The sequence below is a fragment of the Pleuronectes platessa genome, chromosome 10 (genome assembly GCF_947347685.1).
Source record: "Pleuronectes platessa chromosome 10, fPlePla1.1, whole genome shotgun sequence".
In the NCBI taxonomy this organism is placed as follows: domain Eukaryota; kingdom Metazoa; phylum Chordata; class Actinopteri; order Pleuronectiformes; family Pleuronectidae; genus Pleuronectes; species Pleuronectes platessa.
The window spans coordinates 24,593,508-24,620,784 of record NC_070635.1 but is presented as its reverse complement, the minus strand read 5'-3'; the positions used below and the strand labels follow the sequence as shown (position 1 = coordinate 24,620,784).

The window sequence follows — 27,277 nt, the reverse complement described above, 5'->3', positions numbered from 1 at the left end:
TTCTTAACAACCTGTGGTTGTTGTCGTCACTCTGAAAAAAGCCAGAGGCTCAGAGACCAACACAAAACGCTGTGTCCTGATTACGCTGCGTTGTTCAAAGATTGGAAGCAGGAAACTAGCTATTTTTTAAGTTAACACAATACAAAGTTTTAGAGGTAACTCGACAAGAAAGTGAATAGGTCAATTTTTCAAAATGTCCAACTATTAATAAAAAAGGTGACTTTAATAAGCACATGGAGTAAAAGGTTCTAAGAACTTTGATTCCATGTATAGGTGACTGTTTTATGTACACCTGATTTATTTATTATACAAACTTGACTATATGAATTTGTAAGGACTAGTCGAATGGTTATTACATATAAATACGAATATTGCATAGAGAAAAAAAGAAACAGTAGATGCTGTGAAATCATTTTTTCTCCCCCAACTTTATCTATGTGCTGTATAGTATAATAACTTTTTTTAATCTTTCCTACTTTCCTTTCTGTGATTAATTTGCTCCGTTAAATTGTTTGTATATGTATTTGCTAGATAAATGTCACAAGACAACTGTCACTTTAATTTTCTTTGAGGAGACAGATATGGACTAGACTTGATCCTTACTAGACAAAAGTAAACCTTAACACAAAGCTAAATACTAATAACTCGTAGCGTGTATTGTATTAATCCTGGTATTAACCCATGCTTGTTTTTCTACCTTAACAAAATTACAAAAATAACAAGATAGACCCTAGTAGACAACATATCAATGACAACAGGGTATGAAGCCAGTATTTAGGACATTGCATTAATTTCCATGTTGATGAATTTCATTAAGGGGAGCAGGGGAAACTAGAGATCATGGAGGGAAGTTAGTTTTGTCTACATAAGCAGTACAGAGGCATCACCCACCATGGGAGCCAGTTTTATCCAAGAAGTTGCTGAGGTTGAACAAGGTGTTTCTAGAAGCCAGGAATTGCAGGAATTTCTGTGGGAGAGGATAGAAACACAGTGTTTACTTAGGTCTAAAACTGTGTTTTCATGACTCATGCATGCGTACGTCTGAAAGAGTGGCTGGGGGATTGGCACATGTGTATGTCTGGAACAGAGAGGGCTGTTCTTGTCGATGCCATTCTGGCTGATATTTACTGTCATTCTGACCACTTATCTGCCTTGATCTCCTGCTCTATCGCTTTGGGTCCCACCAAAACAAATCTCAGGAGCAGGCTCCTTTGACTTTCAATATCTAGTTAGTATCACTAACGTATAGGATGCTCACCGGCTCACACTAATAATGGATGTAGGAGAGGAGATGGCAGAGTAATTGGCAGGTTATCAAGGGTTGTGAGTTTCTCCTCACAACTGCTCACTACCATCAACAAAACATAAAATTAAAGAATTTAAGAATTCATTGAACAACAGGGTTCTGTGGGCTCGTTTGAGAGATTCATTCCCATTTGAATCTCAAAGGAGCCGTTCAGCACTTTCAGCACTTTATCGATGGAAGGGAATTGACTTTTGTCTTTTTCTTTATTGATTAGAGAGAAACTCAGATTTTAAAGGAGCAATGTTACACCTTCACGAGTGGGAAGATGTGATTATGAATTAGGAATATGGAGAGAAAAAGGAAATACAGCATGAATAAAGACAAATAAATAATAAAGACAAATAGGTTCAGCATCCCAACAAGAAAGAAAGCTTACTGCAGTGGTAAAAATATCCCCCAAACACATAAATAAACAACACATACACACACATATACTGTATCCTATTTTGTGGCTCCATGTAAACAAAGCAGAAAACAATAAAACAAGGGGATGTGAGGAATAAAATTCCTCCCTTGAGAACCGGTGAGCTACATTCCGCTCCTCCAATTTCTTTCTCGCTTTCATTCTCTCGTTCTCTTTCTTTCAACAAGTCAATTCAGTATTACATCTATTATCATCCAGAACACTACAGTAGTCCTTGTTAATGTACGTACCATGTAAAGATAATATCACCTTGTCAAATATAAATCAACACATTAACACATTTTCACTCACAGGGTGATATTATCAGTGTGCGTGTGAAGGGCCAGAGTATCCCACTGTGGCCCATGGAAACATAAGCACACTTGCCCTTTTACCCGGATACCTGCTGTAACGAATGCAAAGGTTAATGCTATTATATTCATACCATTAAACCTCCACTAGCCATCTTTCCTGCTCTATGTACTGGCATCAAGACCAACGGGAAGGAAAAAGGAATAGGGGATAGTAGATATGGAACATGAATGAATAACTAAATGAAATGATAACTTGATCTCTCTCTTTGTCTTCTCATTGTCCATTGGTCATTCTCTTGCACTCTCTTATTGAATATTTCAACATACAGTCTCTTCTCTCTTACAGTGCTGTATCAATAGCTTCCCCCACGCCTTTGTTATCTACATTTCAGTGGCAGCTTGGATCATTTAATGGGAAGTAAAACACCATCTGTTTATCTCCCTGAGTTATCCCTTGCTGTCAATTCAGAGCCTTTGCCTTTTCTCAGCCGTGAGGACATAAAAATGGTTCAGGAGGTCGGAAACAGAAGGTAAGTCCCTTTGTTAATTCCATTGAGGCCATTGAGGAAAATGTCGCAAACTATTAGGCAACAGCTCAGGGAAAAACTTCATTCATCCATAAACATTGGGTTGTATATAATTTTTGTTATAAGCTCACCTCGTTGCCTTGCACCATGAGGTGGTGTGTGGTGATCAGGGCTTTGAAAACCACCACCCAGCTGGCGTTGCCGGCCCTCTCCATCAGTGTATCGGCCATCTGGGGAACGTTCACAGTGGACTCCTGGGTGGCCTGGACCAGGTCTGATAAGCACAGAGAAGAGAAGGAACATGGTCAGATAGTGGATATTAGCAGGGGAGTGACTCAGTACAGGTACACACTGTGCAAAGAGCCCTTAGTCAACAACTGTAGTGAGGATGGAAAGGGTAGACAAGTGAGTTTTAAATGTCAAAAAGACGCGTAATAGAGTAAATTAATCCCTACAATTTGCAGCCACACAACTTTCACTTGTAAGTGTCAGTGTTTCATCAAGCAAGCAAACGAAATTAGGTATTTTTACATATGTTCATCAACCCGTTTTAAGACTGATAATAGAAGAAGGTTCAGCTTCTTTTTGTGATATTGTCAGTTGTGTGAAGAAACGCCCTCTGCTATTCTGTGTGTAAAGACCTGAGGCATCTCTTATAAACTATAACCAGATGTTATTTGTTAAATTATTTTGCAATTGAGATATGTGTTTAAAAGTGTCAGTTCTTATTTTGTCAATCGTATGTCCATTACTATGCAGCAGTCCTATCCGTGCAAACAAAAGGAGAATTGGAAGCTGCCATGTTCCATCTTAATGAAATCATTTTTTAATATATACTTCACATTATGCCACCATTGCCTGGTATGAGTCACAGTTGCTGCTGCTTTGTGTCTTTCTGCAGCCAGTCATTTATGCGAGCACAGGCAGAACCAGAGTGGAATATTCCACAGAAGAGAGAGGGAGAAACTGCAACAGAAGACTGGACTGTGATAAGAGGCCAACTTTAAGCTATACAGAAACCAATCAACCCGACAGACAGACACGTTTTAGAGAGAGGGTTCTCTTCGTCAACACACTGGTTCAGTACTAAGACCTCCTGTATTAAAAAAATTATTCATATATCATCTACTGACATTATAGGTAATAAAACTGATCATCTTTTTTGCATATGAAACACCACAAGAGTGGTACAACATAATGTAATAGAAGTTTTAGATAATCTTTTAAAAATTTGTATTCTGCCAGTATTCCGGTCTGTTTATTATTCACTTTACTTGAAAACAACTTTCCAACATGTCAGTGGCCGAACTGCAATATGACCAATCAATCAATCAATCAATCAGCCAAATTGATTCATATAGCCCATATTCACAAATCATAATTTGTCTCATAGGGCTTTAACAAGGTGTTACAACCTCTGTCCTTAACCCTCAACAAGAGTAAGAAAAAAGGACTTAAAAAACCCTTTTAACAGGTTAAAAATACGTAGAAACCTCAGAGAGAGCCACATGTGAGGGCTCCCTCTCTGAGGACAGACAGAAGTGCAATAGATGTCAAGTGTCAACAAAACTTAAATATATTCAACAATCTCAAAGAGCAAATCTTCATATTTTCAAAGTTTTATCTTTCTCTTGAACGTAAATAATATTGAACACAAACAACTGTCATTTAGTTTATTTTCTCCATTGGTTTGAAATTGTAAAGAAGAAGTTCTGAATTATTTAAGTTTGAAAGTTGCCAAAACTTGACCATAGGCATTTAATTCACAATATGTTAATTACACCTGCACTAATAAAAAAAATTCCAATTGATATTCAATCAAATTGCCTATGTAATTAAACAGGCCACATGCTGTCACAAACCAACAACTGATTCACCGGACTCTGCAGTTGCGCTCATTTCTAAGAACAGTTTCAACAGGTTTCAGCTCCCTCAGAGGATTAGAACACAGTAGAGCATTTAAGGAACGGCACCTTATGAACTCAATAGTTGGCAATAACCAGGCTAAAGCTAAAAGGAGAATAAATGTCAAAATCACAACACAAAATCAATGGCAATGTTGCCAACTTGACCTGATGTGTTTGCTTCTATTTGTTGATAGGTGATTTTTTACATCTTTTTCACCTTTTCAGGACAATCTCAGCTCTGTCCACATTGAGTCTAAAATTGAACATAGACCATTGTGTAAAGAAATAATTTGGCCCCAGAGCAAAAATATATAGTTCTTCAAATCGTGTGAAAATACACCATTACTCATGGATGAAATCTTTTGATACCTGAAATGGGTTTACAAAAGTCACAAAGGTAGTGGGATATATAATAGATTAATGTAAATAAACTGTCACACATTAGTGGGACTCTAATTGTTAGTGGAACTGAGCTAAATTGGGGCTGAATAATGACTTAATATGACTTATCAAGCTTTGCAGGATGTGCGCAAATTAAAAATTTGCATTACAACAAAATCCTTGTCGCTACTCGGCAGCTGCAGCGACTTCAGTAGCTATGAACTCCAATGTTCTCTTTGTCATTTTCTCATGGTGTCTCTGCTGGCTACCCAGTGAAAACAGAAAGTTTCCAAGGACATGGGTATGACCTTAAAATTTCAAAAATGTTGATAGGTTTGCATCACACAAAAGGCAGGTGAAGAAACCAATCCCACAATTGTGTAAATTGTAGCAACAGATATGATTAATGTGATAAGTTTACCAAGAGGACAAGCTACCAAATACGTAGCTAATATCCACTGAATGTATGTATTCAGGTCAGACCACTGAGGTCAGAGTCCTCCATGGCAAACGTTTAGGGTATGTCCTCAGAGACAGGAATATGATAAGTATGCGTGCACACAGAATGATGGAGGGAGAAGGAGAGAAAACATGGCCAGCACCATTTTAAAAGACTTTATTCAGCAGAGCATGTCGGACTCAGAGCAACAAATTGAGTCCTTTGATTCACTAATAGTGTAATTTCCATGTCTGCCCATTTACTGCCAGCAGTTTGGGAGCCTGCTGACAGGGGTTAATTGCATTTTTCTCTTTCTGGCATATAAAGAAATAAATGCCGGTACACCTCACACCTCGTACACCTCACACATGGAGCTTTAAGCCACTTATTATGATTTTACAACATTTTAACAAGAAACCCAATGATCTTTGCTCAACATGCAAAAAAAATGCATTTAAATTAATTTCAGAAACATTGTTATGCATTTGAGGGATAATTATATTCATTATTTATTATATCATTATTTAACCCCTGTAAGTGCTGAGTTTTCTTGAGATTTAAACTAAGTTCTTGAAGAATCTTTGTCAGATCCAATTATGATCTGACAAAAGACAAGTAGATGGTAAATTATTATTTTTGTTTAAAATACAGGTTTCTCTTTACATGATAATAAAGTAAAATGCCCCATAGTGGCAATGGGAAGAGAGGCGTTCAAGGTCACTTTGCGTTGTCAGTCATGCTACTAGCCTGCCGGCTCATTTGCTTCCTCTATCATGCTCATCCTCATCATGCAGTAATGACTGCTGTGCATGTCCTCTTCAGTAGTAAGGCAGTGGCCAAACACATACATGCACGCACAAAATGTGAAGGATAATCCCTACAGGGCTGATGAGTCAGCAGCCTTCATCATCCTACGCTTTTCATCTCTCCATCTCAGTCTCCGTCTGTTGGCCTCTTTCTCTCTCTCTCTCTCTCTCTCTCTCTCTCTCTCTCACTGTGATGGTCTGTGCTTTGTCCCCACGTTCCTTCTCAACTAAATATTTGTGAGTTTGAGTGTGAGAGAGACACAGATAGGTATAAAGTGTAAGGCGGCCATGTATGTGGCCCTTGACAAGTGTTAGAACACAGGCTCACTATGCTTGGATCCTTTCCATGTACAGTATAAAGCAACACACAGAACAATGAATCATTTAAAGTATATTTTGTAATATATAAAGACAAAATCAAAACAAGATCATAATTCAGTATCAAATAAAGTAATATGTCTTTTGGCATTGGCCCACCCCACAACTACAGTGAGGAGACCTCCTGCTTTCCCCACAGACACTTAGAACTCACGACCTTCAGATTATGAGACCGACGCGCTGCCTACTGCGCCAACGAGGCCAATGGTACAGAGAAAATTTGTGAGAAAAAAAAGCGATATTTAAAAGTATAGGAAATAATGAAGGACTACTTGTCGGTCAAATAAACATACGCATCCAACATCGGAAAATTCGGGATACATGTCTGTAATCTAGAACATTGCTGTCCAGTACTGTGTCCAAATAGTCCAAATTTGATGTCCCAAGCCATTAGGACAAAATCAATGTTGCTGTCAAAACTTTGAATCATCCAGAACAAGAGTCATAAGGAGATGACATATCAGTGTTTGTAAAGTCATTTTAAACCAGTTAAAAGTGAGCATTATAAATCAATGATATTAATCCAATTGGAGCAAGGTGGGGCTAACAGCCCATGTGGACTCAACTGCAAATGACAGAACCAATACCAGAGTGCCTTAGACTACAAGGATGGTATGGACATAGCGATTGGCTTGAGATATAAATCACTGGCTAAAGATACTCTGTTGCATTAGCCGGGAATCGAACCCGGGCCTCCCGCGTGGCAGGCGAGAATTCTACCACTGAACCACCAATGCTTGTGAAGGCCTTTTTTACGATTTACATTTTTTCGAAAACGTACTATTAAAGTACTGTCAATCTCAATTTTCTGCACATAGCAAAGAAGCACCACATGGTTTGGCCTGCAAGTAGTCCAAATTGCAGCTGCTCTGCTTTTCACCAGAAATGCTAAATTATTCTTTAATTTCTACAGTGGGAACCTGAAATGCACGTGCCGTCATTCCTCTTTAGTGTCTCCACAGTTTCCAGTCCTTTTCAACTGCACCCTCTATGGATTGCAATGTGTAAATGACTTGTTGCAAAGTCGCTCAAAACCTCATGTAAAAAGGAACATGCCCCGTGTGAGGGTTGAACTCATGACCTTCAGATTATGAGACTGACGCGCAGCCTACTGCGCCAACAAGGTCAATGGTACAGACACAATTTGTGAGAAAAAAAATCGATATTTAAAAGTAGAGGAAATATGTCAGTCAAATAACCATACGCATCCAACGTCGGAAAATTCGGGATACATGTGTGTAATCTAGAACATTGCTGTCCAGTACTGTGTACAAAGAGTCCAAATATTATGTCCCAAGCCATTAGGACACAACTATATGTTGCTGTCAAAACTTTGAATCATCCAGAACAAGAGTCATAAGGAGCTGACATATCAGTGTTTGTAAAGTAATTTTAAACCAGTTAATAGTGAGCATCATAAAACAATGATATTAATCCAATTGCAATGCATTAGCTGGAAATCGAACCCGGGCCTCCCGCGTGGCAGGCGAGAATTCTACCACTGAATCCCCAATGCTTGTAAATGACTTTTTTACGATTTACATTTTTCGAAAACGTACTATTAAGGGACCCTTATGCCCTGCCAGGACAATTTATCTGTGGTTTAAACCACTTCAAAGACTCCTTTGAAGTTTTGGAATGACAGTTAATCTTCCTGAATCTGAAATGTTAGATTTCAGAAAGTTGATCACCTGTCAGTGTTATGGCAGCTATAGGTGTTCAGAGGCTCTGTCTGCATTCCTGTCAATCTCAATTTTCTGCACATAGCAAAGAAGCACCACATGCGTTGGCCTGCAAGTAGTCCAAATTGCAGCTGCTCTGCTTTTCACCAGAAATTTAAAATTACTCTTTAATTTCTACAGTGGGAACCTGAAATGCACGTGCCGTCATTCCTCTTTAGTGTCTCCACAGTTTCCAGTCCTTTTCAACTGCACCCTCTATGGATTGCAATGTGTAAATGACTTGTTGCAAAGTCGCTCAAAACCTCATGTAAAAAGGAACATGCCCCGTGTGAGGGTTGAACTCACGACCTTCAGATTATGAGACTGACGCGCTGCCTACTGCGCCAACGAGGCCAATGGTACAGAGACAATTTGTGAGAAAAAAAATCGATATTTAAAAGTAGAGGAAAAGTAGAGGAAATATGAAGGACTACTTCAAATAATAACCATACGCATCCAACGTCGGAAAATTCGGGATACATGTGTGTAATCTAGAACATTGCTGTCCAGTACTGTGTCCAAAGAGTCCAAATGTTATGTCCCAAGCCATTAGGACAAAACCAATGTTGCTGTCAAAACTTTGAATCATCCAGAACAAGAGTCATAAGGAGCTGACATATCAGTGTTTGAAAACCAGTTAAAAGTGAACATTATAAATCAATGATATTAATCCAATTGGAGCAGGGTGGGGCTAACAGCCCATGTGGACTCTACTGCAAACGACAGAACCAATACCAGAGTGCCTTAGAGTACTACAAGGATGGTATGGACATAGCGATCAATACACCAACTCTTGAGATATAAATCACTGGCTAAAGATACTCTGTTGCATTAGCCGGGAATCGAACCCGGGCCTCCCGTGTGGCAGGCGAGAATTCTACCACTGAACCACCAATGCTTGTAAATGCCCTTTTTACGATTTACATTTTTTCGAAAACGTACTATTAAAGTACTAGCAATCTCAATTTTCTGCACATAGCAAAGAAGCACCACATGGTTTGGCCTGCAAGTAGTCCAAATTGCAGCTGCTCTGCTTTTCACCAGAAATGCTAAATTACTCTTTAATTTCTACAGTGGGAACCTGAAATGCACGTGCCGTCATTCCTCTTTAGTGTCTCCACAGTTTCCAGTCCTTTTCAAGTGCACCCTCTATGGAGTGCAATGTGTAAATGACTTGTTGCAAAGTCGCTCAAAACCTCATGTAAAAAGGAACATGCGCCGTGTGAGGGTTGAACTCTCGACCTTCAGATTATGAGACTGACGCGCTGCCTACTGCGCCAACGAGGCCAATGGTACAGAGACAATTTGTGAGAAAAAAAATCTATATTTAAAAGTAGAGGAAATATGAAGGACTACTTGTCAGTCAAATAACCATACGCATCCAACGTCGGAAAATTTGGGATACATGTGTGTAATCTAGAACATTGCTGTCCAGTACTGTGTACAAAGAGTCCAAATATTATGTCCCAAGCCATTAGGAGACAACTATATGTTGCTGTCAAAACTTTGAATAATCCAGAACAAGAGTCATAAGGAGCTGACATATCAGTGTTTGAAAACCAGTTAAAAGTGAGCATTATAAATCAATGATATTAATCCAATTGGAGCAGGGTGGGGCTAACAGCCCATGTGGACTCTACTGCAAACGACAGAACCAATATCAGAGTGCCTTAGAGTACTACAAGGATGGTATGGACATAGCGATCAATACACCAACTCTTGAGATATAAATCATTGGCTAAAGATACTCTGTTGCATTAGCCGGGAATCGAACCCGGGCCTCCCGCGTGGCAGGCGAGAATTCTACCACTGAACCACCAATGCTTGTAAATGACTTTTTTACGATTTACATTTTTCGAAAACATACTATTAAGGGACCCTTATGCCCTGCCAGGACAATTTATCTGTGGTTTAAACCACTTCAAAGACTCCTTTGAAGTTTTGGAATGACAGTTAATCTTCCTGAATCTGAAATGTTAGATTTCAGAAAGTTGATCACCTGTCAGTGTTATGGAAGCTATAGGTGTTCAGAGGCTCTGTCTGCATTCCTGTCAATCTCAATTTTCGGCACATAGCAAAGAAGCACCACATGGTTTGGCCTGCAAGTAGTCCAAATTGCAGCTGCTCTGCTTTTCACCAGAAATGCTAAATTAGTCTTTAATTTCTACAGTGGGAACCTGAAATGCACGTGCCGTCATTCCTCTTTAGTGTCTCCACAGTTTCCAGTCCTTTTCAACTGCACCCTCTATGGATTGCAATGTGTAAATGACTTGTTGCAAAGTCGCTCAAAACCTCATGTAAAAAGGAACATGCCCCGTGTGAGGGTTGAACTCACGACCTTCAGATTATGAGACTGACGCGCTGCCTACTGCGCCAACGAGGCCAATGGTACAGCGACAATTTGTGAGAAAAAAAAACGATATTTAAAAGTAGAGGAAAAGTAGAGGAAATATGAAGGACTACTTCAAATAATAACCATACGCATCCAACGTCGGAAAATTCGGGATACATGTGTGTAATCTAGAACATTGCTGTCCAGTACTGTGTCCAAAGAGTCCAAATGTTATGTCCCAAGCCATTAGGACAAAACCAATGTTGCTGTCAAAACTTTGAATCATCCAGAACAAGAGTCATAAGGAGCTGACATATCAGTGTTTGTAAACCAGTTAAAAGTGAGCATTATAAATCAATGATATTAATCCAATTGGAGCAGGGTGGGGCTAACAGCCCATGTGGACTCCACTGCAAACGACAGAACCAATACCAGAGTGCCTTAGACTACGTATGGACATAGCGATCAATACACCAACTCTTGAGATATAAATCATTGGCTAAAGATACTCTGTTGCATTAGCCGGGAATCGAACCCGGGCCTCCCGCGTGGCAGGAGAGAATTCTACCACTGAACCACCAATGCTTGTAAATGACTTTTTTACGATTTACATTTTTCGAAAACGTACTATTAAGGGACCCTTATGCCCTGCCAGGACAATTTATCTGTGGTTTAAACCACTTCAAAGACTCCTTTGAAGTTTTGGAATGACAGTTAATCTTCCTGAATCTGAAATGTTAGATTTCAGAAAGTTGATCACCTGTCAGTGTTATGGCAGCTATAGGTGTTCAGAGGCTCTGTCTGCATTCCTGTCAATCTCAATTTTCTGCACATAGCAAAGAAGCACCACATGGTTTGGCCTGCAAGTAGTCCAAATTGCAGCTGCTCTGCTTTTCAGCAGAAATGCTAAATTACTCTTTAATTTCTACAGTGGGAACCTGAAATGCACGTGCCGTCATTCCTCTTTAGTGTCTCCACAGTTTCCAGTCCTTTTCTATGGAGGACCATACATGACTTAAGTAAAAATAAATAAATAAATAAATGTATAAATAAATACAGAAATAAATAAATAAATGAATAAATAAAAATGGAAATAAATAAATAAATACAGAAATAAATAAATAAATATGTTAATACCAAGAGAAATGTCAAAATAAATGTCTTAAATATATTTGCACATTTATTTATTCCCTGACACATTTCCTTTTCATTTGCAGTGTCCTTATGCTAATGAGAAAGGCGGGCCTAACCGCAGTCTCATGCAGGATTGGTCACAGGAGTGTAATGATCCAGCCCTACTACTTCTGCCTCTCAATGCTGGTGTCCAGTAGCTGTTTGCAGCGTTGAGCCAGTTCACACTTAAAATGAACTAGTTCAAGTTCAGAGGGTTAGTTAAGGTTATTTTTTATTGGGATGATTTAGCTGTCAGTAGTCCTGACTGTGAGCGTCACGTCTCGTGTTGTACTGAGCACAAGGAGCGAGCCGAGAGGAGAAGGAGGAAACAGAAACTCCAGCTCGGTACAAACCACCTGCAGCTTCTGCTCTGATCATGAAGCCGCTGATCTCTGAGCAGATGTGACCAGAGAAACTCTGTGTTTTCACTGTTTCCACTGTTCTACAAAGTCACTAACTGGCTGTTTCACGGTGAAGAGCTCAAGTCTCAGTCACTGCCCGTGTCTCTGAGCGAGTGTGTGGAGCAGCGCAAGGGCTGTGTGTGTGTAGCTCAGTTGACCAATCCTGCTCGAGACTGAGGTTAGGCCCGCCTTTCTCATTAGCATAAGGACACTGAAATCGAAAAATAAAAGTTGGAATAAATGTGGAAATAAATAAATAAATGTGGAAATAAATGCAGAATTAAATAAATCAATGTCTTAAACTTATTTCCACATTTATTTATTTATTTCCACTTTTATTCCAACTTTTATTTATTTCCACATTTATTTATTTCCACATTTCAGTGTCCTTATGCTAATGAGAAAGGCGGGCCTAACCTCAGTCTCGAGCAGGATTGGTCAACTGAGCTACACACACACACAGCCCCTGCGCTCCGTCACACACTCGCTCAGAGACACGGGCAGTGACTGAGACTTGAGCTCTTCACCGTGAAACAGCCGCTCAGTGACTTTGTAGAACAGTGGAGACACAGAGCTTCTCTGGTCACATCTGCTCAGAGATCAGCGGCTTCATGATCAGAGCAGAAGCTGCAGGTGGTTTGTACCGAGCTGGAGTTTCTGTTTCCTCCTTCTCCTCTCGGCTCGCTCCTTGTGCTCAGTACAACACGAGACGTGACGCTCACAGTCAGGACTACTGACAGCTAAATCATCCCAATAAAAAATAACCTTAACTAACCCTCTGAACTTGAACTAGTTCATTTTAAGTGTGAACTGGCTCAACGCTGCAAACAGCTACTGGACACCAGCATTGAGAGGCAGAAGTAGTAGGGCTGGATCATTACACTCCTGTGACCAATCCTGCATGAGACTGCGGCTAGGCCCGCCTTTCTCATTAGCATAAGGACACTGCAAATGAAAAGGAAATGTATCAGGGAATAAATAAATGTGCAAATATATTTAAGACATTTATTTTGACATTTCTCTTGGTATTAACATATTTATTTATTTATTTCTGTATTTATTTATTTATTTCCATTTTTATTTATTCATTTATTTATTTATTTCTGTATTTATTTATACATTTATTTATTTATTTATTTTTACTTAAGTCATGTATGGTCCTCCATACTTTTCAACTGCACCCTCTATGGATTGCAATGTGTAAATGACTTGTTGCAAAGTCGCTCAAGACCTCATGTAAAAAGGAACATGCCCTGTGTGAGGGTTGAACTCACGACCTTCAGATTATGAGACTGACGCCCTGCCTACTGCGCCAACGAGGCCAATGGTACAGAGACAATTTGTGAGAAAAAAAATGCTTGTAAATGACTTTTTCACGATTTACAATTTTCGAAAATGTACTATTAAGGGACCCTTATGCCCTGCCAGGACAATTTATCTGTGGTTTAAACCACTTCAAAGACTCCTTTGAAGTTTTGGAATGACAGTTAATCTTCCTGAATCTGAAATGTTAGATTTCAGAAAGTTGATCACCTGTCAGTGTTATGGCAGCTATAGGTGTTCAGAGGCTCTGTCTGCATTCCTGTCAATCTCAATTTTCTGCACATAGCAAAGAAGCACCACATGGTTTGGCCTGCAAATAGTCCAAATTGCAGCTGCTCTGCTTTTCACCAGAAATGCTAAATTACTCTTTAATTTCTACAGTGGGAACCTGAAATGCACGTGCCGTCATTCCTCTTTAGTGTCTCCACAGTTTCCAGTCCTTTTCAACTGCACCCTCTATGGATTGCAATGTGTAAATGACTTGTTGCAAAGTCGCTCAAAACCTCATGTAAAAAGGAACATGCCCCGTGTGAGGGTTGAACTCACGACCTTCAGATTATGAGACTGACGTGCTGCCTACTGCGCCAACGAGGCCAATGGTACAGCGACAATTTGTGAGAAAAAAAATCGATATTTAAAAGTAGAGGAAAAGTAGAGGAAATATGAAGGACTACTTCAAATAATAACCATACGCATCCAACGTCGGAAAATTCGGGATACATGTGTGTAATCTAGAACATTGCTGTCCAGTACTGTGTCCAAAGAGTCCAAATGTTATGTCCCAAGCCATTAGGACAAAACCAATGTTGCTGTCAAAACTTTGAATCATCCAGAACAAGAGTCATTAGGAGCTGACATATCAGTGTTTGTAAACCAGTTAAAAGTGAGCATTATAAATCAATGATATTAATCCAATTGGAGCAGGGTGGGGCTAACAGCCCATGTGGACTCCACTGCAAACGACAGAACCAATACCAGAGTGCCTTAGACTACAAGGATGGTATGGACATAGCGATCAATACACCAACTCTTGAGATATAAATCATTGGCTAAAGATACTCTGTTGCATTAGCCGGGAATCGAACCCGGGCCTCCCGCATGGCAGGCGAGAATTCTACCACTGAACCACCAATGCTTGTAAATGACTTTTTTACGATTTACATTTTTCGAAAACGTACTATTAAGGGACCCTTATGCCCTGCCAGGACAATTTATCTGTGGTTTAAACCACTTCAAAGACTCCTTTGAAGTTTTGGAATGACAGTTAATCTTCCTGAATCTGAAATGTTAGATTTCAGAAAGTTGATCACCTGTCAGTGTTATGGCAGCTATAGGTGTTCAGAGGCTCTGTCTGCATTCCTGTCAATCTCAATTTTCTGCACATAGCAAAGAAGCACCACATGGTTTGGCCTGCAAGTAGTCCAAATTGCAGCTGCTCTGCTTTTCACCAGAAATGCTAAATTACTCTTTAATTTCTACAGTGGGAACCTGAAATGCACGTGCCGTCATTCCTCTTTAGTGTCTCCACAGTTTCCAGTCCTTTTCAACTGCACCCTCTATGGATTGCAATGTGTAAATGACTTGTTGCAAAGTCGCTCAAAACCTCATGTAAAAAGGAACATGCCCCGTGTGAGGGTTGAACTCACGACCTTCAGATTATGAGACTGACGCGCTGCCTACTGCGCCAACGAGGCCAATTGTACAGAGACAATTTGTGAGAAAAAAAATCGATATTTAAAAGTAGAGGAAAAGTAGAGGAAATATGAAGGACTACTTCAAATAATAACCATACGCATCCAACGTCGGAAAATTCGGGATACATGTGTGTAATCTAGAACATTGCTGTCCAGTACTGTGTACAAAGAGTCCAAATATTATGTCCCAAGCCATTAGGACACAACTATATGTTGCTGTCAAAACTTTGAATCATCCAGAACAAGAGTCATAAGGAGCTGACATATCAGTGTTTGTAAACCAGTTAAAAGTGAGCATTATAAATCAATGATATTAATCCAATTGGAGCAGGGTGGGGCTAACAGCCCATGTGGACTCCACTGCAAACGACAGAACCAATACCAGAGTGCCTTAGACTACAAGGATGGTATGGACATAGCGATCAATACACCAACTCTTGAGATATAAATCATTGGCTAAAGATACTCTGTTGCATTAGCCGGGAATCGAACCCGGGCCTCCCGCGTGGCAGGCGAGAATTCTACCACTGAACCACCAATGCTTGTAAATGACTTTTTTACCATTTACATTTTTCGAAAACGTACTATTAAGGGACCCTTATGCCCTGCCAGGACAATTTATCTGTGGTTTAAACCACTTCAAAGACTCCTTTGAAGTTTTGGAATGACAGTTAATCTTCCTGAATCTGAAATGTTAGATTTCAGAAAGTTGATCACCTGTCAGTGTTATGGCAGCTATAGGTGTTCAGAGGCTCTGTCTGCATTCCTGTCAATCTCAATTTTCTGCACATAGCAAAGAAGCACCACATGGTTTGGCCTGCAAATAGTCCAAATTGCAGCTGCTCTGCTTTTCACCAGAAATGCTAAATTACTCTTTAATTTCTACAGTGGGAACCTGAAATGCACGTGCCGTCATTCCTCTTTAGTGTCTCCACAGTTTCCAGTCCTTTTCAACTGCACCCTCTATGGATTGCAATGTGTAAATGACTTGTTTCAAAGTCGCTCAAAACCTCATGTAAAAAGGAACATGCCCCGTGTGAGGGTTGAACTCACGACCTTCAGATTATGAGACTGACGCGCTGCCTACTGCGCCAAAGAGGCCAATGGTACAGAGACAATTTGTGAGAAAAAAAATCGATATTTAAAAGTAGAGGAAAAGTAAAGGAAATATGAAGGATTACTTCAAATAATAACCATACGCATCCAACGTCGGAAAATTCGGGATACATGTGTGTAATCTAGAACATTGCTGTCCAGTACTGTGTCCAAAGAGTCCAAATGTTATGTCCCAAGCCATTAGGACAAAACCAATGTTGCTGTCAAAACTTTGAATCATCCAGAACAAGAGTCATAAGGAGCTGACATATCAGTGTTTGTAAACCAGTTAAAAGTGAGCATTATAAATCAATGATATTAATCCAATTGGAGCAGGGTGGGGCTAACAGCCCATGTGGACTCCACTGCAAACGACAGAACCAATACCAGAGTGCCTTAGACTACAAGGACATAGCGATCAATACACCAACTCTTGAGATATAAATCATTGGCTAAAGATACTCTGTTGCATTAGCCGGGAATCGAACCCGGGCCTCCCGCGTGGCAGGCGAGAATTCTACCACTGAACCACCAATGCTTGTAAATGACTTTTTTACGATTTACGTTTTTCGAAAACGTACTATTAAGGGACCCTTATGCCCTGCCAGGACAATTTATCTGTGGTTTAAACCACTTCAAAGACTCCTTTGAAGTTTTGGAATGACAGTTAATCTTCCTGAATCTGAAATGTTAGATTTCAGAAAGTTGATCACCTGTCAGTGTTATGGCAGCTATAGGTGTTCAGAGGCTCTGTCTGCATTCCTGTCAATCTCAATTTTCTGCACATAGCAAAGAAGCACCACATGGTTTGGCCTGCAAGTAGTCCAAATTGCAGCTGCTCTGCTTTTCACCAGAAATGCTAAATTACTCTTTAATTTCTACAGTGGGAACCTGAAATGCACGTGCCGTCATTCCTCTTTAGTGTCTCCACAGTTTCCAGTCCTTTTCAACTGCACCCTCTATGGATTGCAATGTGTAAATGACTTGTTGCAAAGTCGCTCAAAACCTCATGTAAAAAGGAACATGCCCCGTGTGAGGGTTGAACTCACGACCTTCAGATTATGAGACTGACGCGCTGCCTACTGCGCCAACGAGGCCAATGGTACAGAGACAATTTGTGAGAAAAAAAATCGATATTTAAAAGTAGAGGAAAAGTAGAGGAAATATGAAGGACTACTTCAAATAATAACCATACGCATCCAACGTCGGAAAATTCGGGATACATGTGTGTAATCTAGAACATTGCTGTCCAGTACTGTGTACAAAGAGTCCAAATATTATGTCCCAAGCCATTAGGACACAACTATATGTTGCTGTCAAAACTTTGAATCATCCAGAACAAGAGTCATAAGGAGCTGACATATCAGTGTTTGTAAACCAGTTAAAAGTGAGCATTATAAATCAATGATATTAATCCAATTGGAGCAGGGTGGGGCTAACAGCCCATGTGGACTCCACTGCAAACGACAGAACCAATACCAGAGTGCCTTAGACTACAAGGATGGTATGGACATAGCGATCAATACACCAACTCTTGAGATATAAATCATTGGCTAAAGATACTCTGTTGCATTAGCCGGGAATCGAACCCGGGCCTCCCGCGTGGCAGGCGAGAATTCTACCACTGAACCACCAATGCTTGTAAATGACTTTTTTACCATTTACATTTTTCGAAAACGTACTATTAAGGGACCCTTATGCCCTGCCAGGACAATTTATCTGTGGTTTAAACCACTTCAAAGACTCCTTTGAAGTTTTGGAATGACAGTTAATCTTCCTGAATCTGAAATGTTAGATTTCAGAAAGTTGATCACCTGTCAGTGTTATGGCAGCTATAGGTGTTCAGAGGCTCTGTCTGCATTCCTGTCAATCTCAATTTTCTGCACATAGCAAAGAAGCACCACATGGTTTGGCCTGCAAATAGTCCAAATTGCAGCTGCTCTGCTTTTCACCAGAAATGCTAAATTACTCTTTAATTTCTACAGTGGGAACCTGAAATGCACGTGCCGTCATTCCTCTTTAGTGTCTCCACAGTTTCCAGTCCTTTTCAACTGCACCCTCTATGGATTGCAATGTGTAAATGACTTGTTGCAAAGTCGCTCAAAACCTCATGTAAAAAGGAACATGCCCCGTGTGAGGGTTGAACTCACGACCTTCAGATTATGAGACTGACGCGCTGCCTACTGCGCCAACGAGGCCAATGGTACAGCGACAATTTGTGAGAAAAAAAATCGATATTTAAAAGTAGAGGAAAAGTAGAGGAAATATGAAGGACTACTTCAAATAATAACCATACGCATCCAACGTCGGAAAATTCGGGATACATGTGTGTAATCTAGAACATTGCTGTCCAGTACTGTGTCCAAAGAGTCCAAATGTTATGTCCCAAGCCATTAGGACAAAACCAATGTTGCTGTCAAAACTTTGAATCATCCAGAACAAGAGTCATAAGGAGCTGACATATCAGTGTTTGTAAACCAGTTAAAAGTGAGCATTATAAATCAATGATATTAATCCAATTGGAGCAGGGTGGGGCTAACAGCCCATGTGGACTCCACTGCAAACGACAGAACCAATACCAGAGTGCCTTAGACTACAAGGATGGTATGGACATAGCGATCAATACACCAACTCTTGAGATATAAATCATTGGCTAAAGATACTCTGTTGCATTAGCCGGGAATCGAACCCGGGCCTCCCGCGTGGCAGGCGAGAATTCTACCACTGAACCACCAATGCTTGTAAATGACTTTTTTACCATTTACATTTTTCGAAAACGTACTATTAAGGGACCCTTATGCCCTGCCAGGACAATTTATCTGTGGTTTAAACCACTTCAAAGACTCCTTTGAAGTTTTGGAATGACAGTTAATCTTCCTGAATCTGAAATGTTAGATTTCAGAAAGTTGATCACCTGTCAGTGTTATGGCAGCTATAGGTGTTCAGAGGCTCTGTCTGCATTCCTGTCAATCTCAATTTTCTGCACATAGCAAAGAAGCACCACATGGTTTGGCCTGCAAATAGTCCAAATTGCAGCTGCTCTGCTTTTCACCAGAAATGCTAAATTACTCTTTAATTTCTACAGTGGGAACCTGAAATGCACGTGCCGTCATTCCTCTTTAGTGTCTCCACAGTTTCCAGTCCTTTTCAACTGCACCCTCTATGGATTGCAATGTGTAAATGACTTGTTTCAAAGTCGCTCAAAACCTCATGTAAAAAGGAACATGCCCCGTGTGAGGGTTGAACTCACGACCTTCAGATTATGAGACTGACGCGCTGCCTACTGCGCCAACGAGGCCAATGGTACAGAGACAATTTGTGAGAAAAAAAATCGATATTTAAAAGTAGAGGAAAAGTAAAGGAAATATGAAGGATTACTTCAAATAATAACCATACGCATCCAACGTCGGAAAATTCGGGATACATGTGTGTAATCTAGAACATTGCTGTCCAGTACTGTGTCCAAAGAGTCCAAATGTTATGTCCCAAGCCATTAGGACAAAACCAATGTTGCTGTCAAAACTTTGAATCATCCAGAACAAGAGTCATAAGGAGCTGACATATCAGTGTTTGTAAACCAGTTAAAAGTGAGCATTATAAATCAATGATATTAATCCAATTGGAGCAGGGTGGGGCTAACAGCCCATGTGGACTCCACTGCAAACGACAGAACCAATACCAGAGTGCCTTAGACTACAAGGACATAGCGATCAATACACCAACTCTTGAGATATAAATCATTGGCTAAAGATACTCTGTTGCATTAGCCGGGAATCGAACCCGGGCCTCCCGCGTGGCAGGCGAGAATTCTACCACTGAACCACCAATGCTTGTAAATGACTTTTTTACGATTTACATTTTTCGAAAACGTACTATTAAGGGACCCTTATGCCCTGCCAGGACAATTTATCTGTGGTTTAAACCACTTCAAAGACTCCTTTGAAGTTTTGGAATGACAGTTAATCTTCCTGAATCTGAAATGTTAGATTTCAGAAAGTTGATCACCTGTCAGTGTTATGGCAGCTATAGGTGTTCAGAGGCTCTGTCTGCATTCCTGTCAATCTCAATTTTCTGCACATAGCAAAGAAGCACCACATGGTTTGGCCTGCAAGTAGTCCAAATTGCAGCTGCTCTGCTTTTCACCAGAAATGCTAAATTACTCTTTAATTTCTACAGTGGGAACCTGAAATGCACGTGCCGTCATTCCTCTTTAGTGTCTCCACAGTTTCCAGTCCTTTTCAACTGCACCCTCTATGGATTGCAATGTGTAAATGACTTGTTGCAAAGTCGCTCAAGACCTCATGCAAAAAGGAACATGCCCCGTGTGAGGGTTGAACTCACCACCTTCAGATTATGAGACTGACGCGCTGCCTACTGCGCCAACGAGGCCAATGGTACAGAGACAATTTGTGAGAAAAAAAATCGATATTTAAAAGTAGAGGAAAAGTAGAGGAAATATGAAGGACTACTTCAAATAATAACCATACGCATCCAACGTCGGAAAATTCGGGATACATGTGTGTAATCTAGAACATTGCTGTCCAGTACTGTGTACAAAGAGTCCAAATTTTATGTCCCAAGCCATTAGGACACAACTATATGTTGCTGTCAAAACTTTGAATCATCCAGAACAAGAGTCATAAGGAGCTGACATATCAGTGTTTGTAAACCAGTTAAAAGTGAGCATTATAAATCAATGATATTAATCCAATTGGAGCAGGGTGGGGCTAACAGCCCATGTGGACTCCACTGCAAACGACAGAACCAATACCAGAGTGCCTTAGACTACAAGGACATAGCGATCAATACACCAACTCTTGAGATATAAATCATTGGCTAAAGATACTCTGTTGCATTAGCCGGGAATCGAACCCGGGCCTCCCGCGTGGCAGGCGAGAATTCTACCACTGAACCACCAATGCTTGTAAATGACTTTTTTACGATTTACATTTTTCGAAAACGTACTATTAAGGGACCCTTATGCCCTGCCAGGACAATTTATCTGTGGTTTAAACCACTTCAAAGACTCCTTTGAAGTTTTGGAATGACAGTTAATCTTCCTGAATCTGAAATGTTAGATTTCAGAAAGTTGATCACCTGTCAGTGTTATGGCAGCTATAGGTGTTCAGAGGCTCTGTCTGCATTCCTGTCAATCTCAATTTTCTGCACATAGCAAAGAAGCACCACATGGTTTGGCCTGCAAGTAGTCCAAATTGCAGCTGCTCTGCTTTTCACCAGAAATGCTAAATTACTCTTTAATTTCTACAGTGGGAACCTGAAATGCACGTGCCGTCATTCCTCTTTAGTGTCTCCACAGTTTCCAGTCCTTTTCAACTGCACCCTCTATGGATTGCAATGTGTAATTGCAAAGTCGCTCAAAACCTCATGTAAAAAGGAACATGCCCCGTGTGAGGGTTGAACTCACCACCTTCAGATTATGAGACTGACGCGCTGCCTACTGCGCCAACGAGGCCAATGGTACAGCGACAATTTGTGAGAAAAAAAAACGATATTTAAAAGTAGAGGAAAAGTAGAGGAAATATGAAGGACTACTTCAAATAATAACCATACGCATCCAACGTCGGAAAATTCGGGATACATGTGTGTAATCTAGAACATTGCTGTCCAGTACTGTGTCCAAAGAGTCCAAATGTTATGTCCCAAGCCATTAGGACAAAACCAATATTGCTGTCAAAACTTTGAATCATCCAGAACAAGAGTCATAAGGAGCTGACATATCAGTGTTTGTAAACCAGTTAAAAGTGAGCATTATAAATCAATGATATTAATCCAATTGGAGCAGGGTGGGGCTAACAGCCCATGTGGACTCCACTGCAAACGACAGAACCAATACCAGAGTGCCTTAGACTACAAGGATGGTATGGACATAGCGATTAATACACCAACTCTTGAGATATAAATCATTGGCTAAAGATACTCTGTTGCATTAGCCGGGAATCGAACCCGGGCCTCCCGCGTGGCAGGCGAGAATTCTACCACTGAACCACCAATGCTTGTAAATGACTTTTTTACGATTTACATTTTTCGAAAACGTACTATTAAGGGACCCTTATGCCCTGCCAGGACAATTTATCTGTGGTTTAAACCACTTCAAAGACTCCTTTGAAGTTTTGGAATGACAGTTAATCTTCCTGAATCTGAAATGTTAGATTTCAGAAAGTTGATCACCTGTCAGTGTTATGGCAGCTATAGGTGTTCAGAGGCTCTGTCTGCATTCCTGTCAATCTCAATTTTCTGCACATAGCAAAGAAGCACCACATGGTTTGGCCTGCAAGTAGTCCAAATTGCAGCTGCTCTGCTTTTCACCAGAAATGCTAAATTACTCTTTAATTTCTACAGTGGGAACCTGAAATGCACGTGCCGTCATTCCTCTTTAGTGTCTCCACAGTTTCCAGTCCTTTTCAACTGCACCCTCTATGGATTGCAATGTGTAAATGACTTGTTGCAAAGTCGCTCAAAACCTCATGTAAAAAGGAACATGCCCCGTGTGAGGGTTGAACTCACCACATTCAGATTATGAGACTGACGCGCTGCCTACTGCGCCAACGAGGCCAATGGTACAGCGACAATTTGTGAGAAAAAAAATCGATATTTAAAAGTAGAGGAAAAGTAGAGGAAATATGAAGGACTACTTCAAATAATAACCATACGCATCCAACGTCGGAAAATTCGGGATACATGTGTGTAATCTAGAACATTGCTGTCCAGTACTGTGTACAAAGAGTCCAAATATTATGTCCCAAGCCATTAGGACACAACTATATGTTGCTGTCAAAACTTTGAATCATCCAGAACAAGAGTCATAAGGAGCTGACATATCAGTGTTTGTAAACCAGTTAAAAGTGAGCATTATAAATCAATGATATTAATCCAATTGGAGCAGGGTGGGGCTAACAGCCCATGTGGACTCCACTGCAAACGACAGAACCAATACCAGAGTGCCTTAGACTACAAGGACATAGCGATCAATACACCAACTCTTGAGATATAAATCATTGGCTAAAGATACTCTGTTGCATTAGCCGGGAATCGAACCCGGGCCTCCCGCGTGGCAGGCGAGAATTCTACCACTGAACCACCAATGCTTGTAAATGACTTTTTTACCATTTACATTTTTCGAAAACGTACTATTAAGGGACCCTTATGCCCTGCCAGGACAATTTATCTGTGGTTTAAACCACTTCAAAGACTCCTTTGAAGTTTTGGAATGACAGTTAATCTTCCTGAATCTGAAATGTTAGATTTCAGAAAGTTGATCACCTGTCAGTGTTATGGCAGCTATAGGTGTTCAGAGGCTCTGTCTGCATTCCTGTCAATCTCAATTTTCTGCACATAGCAAAGAAGCACCACATGGTTTGGCCTGCAAATAGTCCAAATTGCAGCTGCTCTGCTTTTCACCAGAAATGCTAAATTACTCTTTAATTTCTACAGTGGGAACCTGAAATGCACGTGCCGTCATTCCTCTTTAGTGTCTCCACAGTTTCCAGTCCTTTTCAACTGCACCCTCTATGGATTGCAATGTGTAAATGACTTGTTGCAAAGTCGCTCAAAACCTCATGTAAAAAGGAACATGCCCCGTGTGAGGGTTGAACTCACGACCTTCAGATTATGAGACTGACGCGCTGCCTACTGCGCCAACGAGGCCAATGGTACAGAGACAATTTGTGAGAAAAAAAATCGATATTTAAAAGTAGAGGAAAAGTAGAGGAAATATGAAGGACTACTTCAAATAATAACCATACGCATCCAACGTCGGAAAATTCGGGATACATGTGTGTAATCTAGAACATTGCTGTCCAGTACTGTGTCCAAAGAGTCCAAATGTTATGTCCCAAGCCATTAGGACAAAACCAATGTTGCTGTCAAAACTTTGAATCATCCAGAACAAGAGTCATAAGGAGCTGACATATCAGTGTTTGTAAACCAGTTAAAAGTGAGCATTATAAATCAATGATATTAATCCAATTGGAGCAGGGTGGGGCTAACAGCCCATGTGGACTCCACTGCAAACGACAGAACCAATACCAGAGTGCCTTAGACTACAAGGATGGTATGGACATAGCGATCAATACACCAACTCTTGAGATATAAATCATTGGCTAAAGATACTCTGTTGCATTAGCCGGGAATCGAACCCGGGCCTCCCGCGTGGCAGGTGAGAATTCTACCACTGAACCACCAATGCTTGTAAATGACTTTTTTACGATTTACATTTTTCGAAAACGTACTATTAAGGGACCCTTATGCCCTGCCAGGACAATTTATCTGTGGTTTAAACCACTTCAAAGACTCCTTTGAAGTTTTGGAATGACAGTTAATCTTCCTGAATCTGAAATGTTAGATTTCAGAAAGTTGATCACCTGTCAGTGTTATGGCAGCTATAGGTGTTCAGAGGCTCTGTCTGCATTCCTGTCAATCTCAATTTTCTGCACATAGCAAAGAAGCACCACATGGTTTGGCCTGCAAGTAGTCCAAATTGCAGCTGCTCTGCTTTTCACCAGAAATGCTAAATTACTCTTTAATTTCTACAGTGGGAACCTGAAATGCACGTGCCGTCATTCCTCTTTAGTGTCTCCACAGTTTCCAGTCCTTTTCAACTGCACCCTCTATGGATTGCAATGTGTAAATGACTTGTTGCAAAGTCGCTCAAAACCTCATGTAAAAAGGAACATGCCCCGTGTGAGGGTTGAACTCACGACCTTCAGATTATGAGACTGACGCGCTGCCTACTGCGCCAACGAGGCCAATGGTACAGAGACAATTTGTGAGAAAAAAAATCTTTAAAAGTAGAGGAAAAGTAGAGGAAATATGAAGGACTACTTCAAATAATAACCATACGCATCCAACGTCGGAAAATTCGGGATACATGTGTGTAATCTAGAACATTGCTGTCCAGTACTGTGTCCAAAGAGTCCAAATGTTATGTCCCAAGCCATTAGGACAAAACCAATGTTGCTGTCAAAACTTTGAATCATCCAGAACAAGAGTCATAAGGAGCTGACATATCAGTGTTTGTAAACCAGTTAAAAGTGAGCATTATAAATCAATGATATTAATCCAATTGGAGCAGGGTGGGGCTAACAGCCCATGTGGACTCCACTGCAAACGACAGAACCAATACCAGAGTGCCTTAGACTACAAGGATGGTATGGACATAGCGATCAATACACCAACTCTTGAGATATAAATCATTGGCTAAAGATACTCTGTTGCATTAGCCGGGAATCGAACCCGGGCCTCCCGCGTGGCAGGCGAGAATTCTACCACTGAACCACCAATGCTTGTAAATGACTTTTTTACCATTTACATTTTTCGAAAACGTACTATTAAGGGACCCTTATGCCCTGCCAGGACAATTTATCTGTGGTTTAAACCACTTCAAAGACTCCTTTGAAGTTTTGGAATGACAGTTAATCTTCCTGAATCTGAAATGTTAGATTTCAGAAAGTTGATCACCTGTCAGTGTTATGGCAGCTATAGGTGTTCAGAGGCTCTGTCTGCATTCCTGTCAATCTCAATTTTCTGCACATAGCAAAGAAGCACCACATGGTTTGGCCTGCAAATAGTCCAAATTGCAGCTGCTCTGCTTTTCACCAGAAATGCTAAATTACTCTTTAATTTCTACAGTGGGAACCTGAAATGCACGTGCCGTCATTCCTCTTTAGTGTCTCCACAGTTTCCAGTCCTTTTCAACTGCACCCTCTATGGATTGCAATGTGTAAATGACTTGTTTCAAAGTCGCTCAAAACCTCATGTAAAAAGGAACATGCCCCGTGTGAGGGTTGAACTCACGACCTTCAGATTATGAGACTGACGCGCTGCCTACTGCGCCAACGAGGCCAATGGTACAGAGACAATTTGTGAGAAAAAAAATCGATATTTAAAAGTAGAGGAAAAGTAAAGGAAATATGAAGGATTACTTCAAATAATAACCATACGCATCCAACGTCGGAAAATTCGGGATACATGTGTGTAATCTAGAACATTGCTGTCCAGTACTGTGTCCAAAGAGTCCAAATGTTATGTCCCAAGCCATTAGGACAAAACCAATGTTGCTGTCAAAACTTTGAATCATCCAGAACAAGAGTCATAAGGAGCTGACATATCAGTGTTTGTAAACCAGTTAAAAGTGAGCATTATAAATCAATGATATTAATCCAATTGGAGCAGGGTGGGGCTAACAGCCCATGTGGACTCCACTGCAAACGACAGAACCAATACCAGAGTGCCTTAGACTACAAGGACATAGCGATCAATACACCAACTCTTGAGATATAAATCATTGGCTAAAGATACTCTGTTGCATTAGCCGGGAATCGAACCCGGGCCTCCCGCGTGGCAGGCGAGAATTCTACCACTGAACCACCAATGCTTGTAAATGACTTTTTTACGATTTACATTTTTCGAAAACGTACTATTAAGGGACCCTTATGCCCTGCCAGGACAATTTATCTGTGGTTTAAACCACTTCAAAGACTCCTTTGAAGTTTTGGAATGACAGTTAATCTTCCTGAATCTGAAATGTTAGATTTCAGAAAGTTGATCACCTGTCAGTGTTATGGCAGCTATAGGTGTTCAGAGGCTCTGTCTGCATTCCTGTCAATCTCAATTTTCTGCACATAGCAAAGAAGCACCACATGGTTTGGCCTGCAAGTAGTCCAAATTGCAGCTGCTCTGCTTTTCACCAGAAATGCTAAATTACTCTTTAATTTCTACAGTGGGAACCTGAAATGCACGTGCCGTCATTCCTCTTTAGTGTCTCCACAGTTTCCAGTCCTTTTCAACTGCACCCTCTATGGATTGCAATGTGTAAATGACTTGTTGCAAAGTCGCTCAAAACCTCATGTAAAAAGGAACATGCCCCGTGTGAGGGTTGAACTCACGACCTTCAGATTATGAGACTGACGCGCTGCCTACTGCGCCAACGAGGCCAATGGTACAGAGACAATTTGTGAGAAAAAAAATCTTTAAAAGTAGAGGAAAAGTAGAGGAAATATGAAGGACTACTTCAAATAATAACCATACGCATCCAACGTCGGAAAATTCGGGATACATG

The 27,277-nt window shown here is 40.6% G+C and overlaps 1 protein-coding gene and 31 non-coding genes across 32 annotated transcripts in view; all 32 read right to left on the bottom strand.

The window, feature by feature from the left end:
* Positions 1–27,277, bottom strand: part of snap91a (synaptosome associated protein 91a) — an 88,505-nt gene that overhangs the window by 7,173 nt on the left and 54,055 nt on the right. The window contains exons 3-4 of the mRNA XM_053432944.1: positions 2,682–2,824; positions 892–967 (exon numbers count right to left, since the gene is read on the bottom strand). Of these exons, the coding sequence (XP_053288919.1) occupies positions 892–967; positions 2,682–2,824 (219 nt within the window). The remainder of the gene's footprint in view (positions 1–891; positions 968–2,681; positions 2,825–27,277) is intronic.
* On the bottom strand, positions 7,128–7,198 carry trnag-gcc (transfer RNA glycine (anticodon GCC)). Its single transcript has one exon. It is a non-coding gene; the product is annotated as a tRNA-Gly (tRNA).
* Positions 8,464–8,536, bottom strand: trnam-cau (transfer RNA methionine (anticodon CAU)). Its single transcript has one exon. It is a non-coding gene; the product is annotated as a tRNA-Met (tRNA).
* trnag-gcc (transfer RNA glycine (anticodon GCC)) lies at positions 9,010–9,080 on the bottom strand. Its single transcript has one exon. It is a non-coding gene; the product is annotated as a tRNA-Gly (tRNA).
* Positions 9,936–10,006, bottom strand: trnag-gcc (transfer RNA glycine (anticodon GCC)). The gene has a single exon. It is a non-coding gene; the product is annotated as a tRNA-Gly (tRNA).
* trnam-cau (transfer RNA methionine (anticodon CAU)) lies at positions 10,493–10,565 on the bottom strand. Its single transcript has one exon. It is a non-coding gene; the product is annotated as a tRNA-Met (tRNA).
* Positions 11,029–11,099, bottom strand: trnag-gcc (transfer RNA glycine (anticodon GCC)). Its single transcript has one exon. It is a non-coding gene; the product is annotated as a tRNA-Gly (tRNA).
* trnam-cau (transfer RNA methionine (anticodon CAU)) lies at positions 13,933–14,005 on the bottom strand. The gene has a single exon. It is a non-coding gene; the product is annotated as a tRNA-Met (tRNA).
* On the bottom strand, positions 14,476–14,546 carry trnag-gcc (transfer RNA glycine (anticodon GCC)). Its single transcript has one exon. It is a non-coding gene; the product is annotated as a tRNA-Gly (tRNA).
* On the bottom strand, positions 15,033–15,105 carry trnam-cau (transfer RNA methionine (anticodon CAU)). The gene has a single exon. It is a non-coding gene; the product is annotated as a tRNA-Met (tRNA).
* On the bottom strand, positions 15,577–15,647 carry trnag-gcc (transfer RNA glycine (anticodon GCC)). The gene has a single exon. It is a non-coding gene; the product is annotated as a tRNA-Gly (tRNA).
* trnam-cau (transfer RNA methionine (anticodon CAU)) lies at positions 16,134–16,206 on the bottom strand. Its single transcript has one exon. It is a non-coding gene; the product is annotated as a tRNA-Met (tRNA).
* On the bottom strand, positions 16,668–16,738 carry trnag-gcc (transfer RNA glycine (anticodon GCC)). The gene has a single exon. It is a non-coding gene; the product is annotated as a tRNA-Gly (tRNA).
* On the bottom strand, positions 17,225–17,297 carry trnam-cau (transfer RNA methionine (anticodon CAU)). The gene has a single exon. It is a non-coding gene; the product is annotated as a tRNA-Met (tRNA).
* On the bottom strand, positions 17,769–17,839 carry trnag-gcc (transfer RNA glycine (anticodon GCC)). Its single transcript has one exon. It is a non-coding gene; the product is annotated as a tRNA-Gly (tRNA).
* On the bottom strand, positions 18,326–18,398 carry trnam-cau (transfer RNA methionine (anticodon CAU)). Its single transcript has one exon. It is a non-coding gene; the product is annotated as a tRNA-Met (tRNA).
* On the bottom strand, positions 18,869–18,939 carry trnag-gcc (transfer RNA glycine (anticodon GCC)). The gene has a single exon. It is a non-coding gene; the product is annotated as a tRNA-Gly (tRNA).
* On the bottom strand, positions 19,426–19,498 carry trnam-cau (transfer RNA methionine (anticodon CAU)). Its single transcript has one exon. It is a non-coding gene; the product is annotated as a tRNA-Met (tRNA).
* Positions 19,960–20,030, bottom strand: trnag-gcc (transfer RNA glycine (anticodon GCC)). The gene has a single exon. It is a non-coding gene; the product is annotated as a tRNA-Gly (tRNA).
* trnam-cau (transfer RNA methionine (anticodon CAU)) lies at positions 20,517–20,589 on the bottom strand. The gene has a single exon. It is a non-coding gene; the product is annotated as a tRNA-Met (tRNA).
* trnag-gcc (transfer RNA glycine (anticodon GCC)) lies at positions 21,052–21,122 on the bottom strand. Its single transcript has one exon. It is a non-coding gene; the product is annotated as a tRNA-Gly (tRNA).
* On the bottom strand, positions 21,601–21,673 carry trnam-cau (transfer RNA methionine (anticodon CAU)). Its single transcript has one exon. It is a non-coding gene; the product is annotated as a tRNA-Met (tRNA).
* On the bottom strand, positions 22,144–22,214 carry trnag-gcc (transfer RNA glycine (anticodon GCC)). The gene has a single exon. It is a non-coding gene; the product is annotated as a tRNA-Gly (tRNA).
* On the bottom strand, positions 22,701–22,773 carry trnam-cau (transfer RNA methionine (anticodon CAU)). The gene has a single exon. It is a non-coding gene; the product is annotated as a tRNA-Met (tRNA).
* trnag-gcc (transfer RNA glycine (anticodon GCC)) lies at positions 23,236–23,306 on the bottom strand. Its single transcript has one exon. It is a non-coding gene; the product is annotated as a tRNA-Gly (tRNA).
* Positions 23,793–23,865, bottom strand: trnam-cau (transfer RNA methionine (anticodon CAU)). Its single transcript has one exon. It is a non-coding gene; the product is annotated as a tRNA-Met (tRNA).
* Positions 24,336–24,406, bottom strand: trnag-gcc (transfer RNA glycine (anticodon GCC)). Its single transcript has one exon. It is a non-coding gene; the product is annotated as a tRNA-Gly (tRNA).
* On the bottom strand, positions 24,893–24,965 carry trnam-cau (transfer RNA methionine (anticodon CAU)). Its single transcript has one exon. It is a non-coding gene; the product is annotated as a tRNA-Met (tRNA).
* trnag-gcc (transfer RNA glycine (anticodon GCC)) lies at positions 25,432–25,502 on the bottom strand. The gene has a single exon. It is a non-coding gene; the product is annotated as a tRNA-Gly (tRNA).
* trnam-cau (transfer RNA methionine (anticodon CAU)) lies at positions 25,989–26,061 on the bottom strand. The gene has a single exon. It is a non-coding gene; the product is annotated as a tRNA-Met (tRNA).
* trnag-gcc (transfer RNA glycine (anticodon GCC)) lies at positions 26,523–26,593 on the bottom strand. Its single transcript has one exon. It is a non-coding gene; the product is annotated as a tRNA-Gly (tRNA).
* Positions 27,080–27,152, bottom strand: trnam-cau (transfer RNA methionine (anticodon CAU)). Its single transcript has one exon. It is a non-coding gene; the product is annotated as a tRNA-Met (tRNA).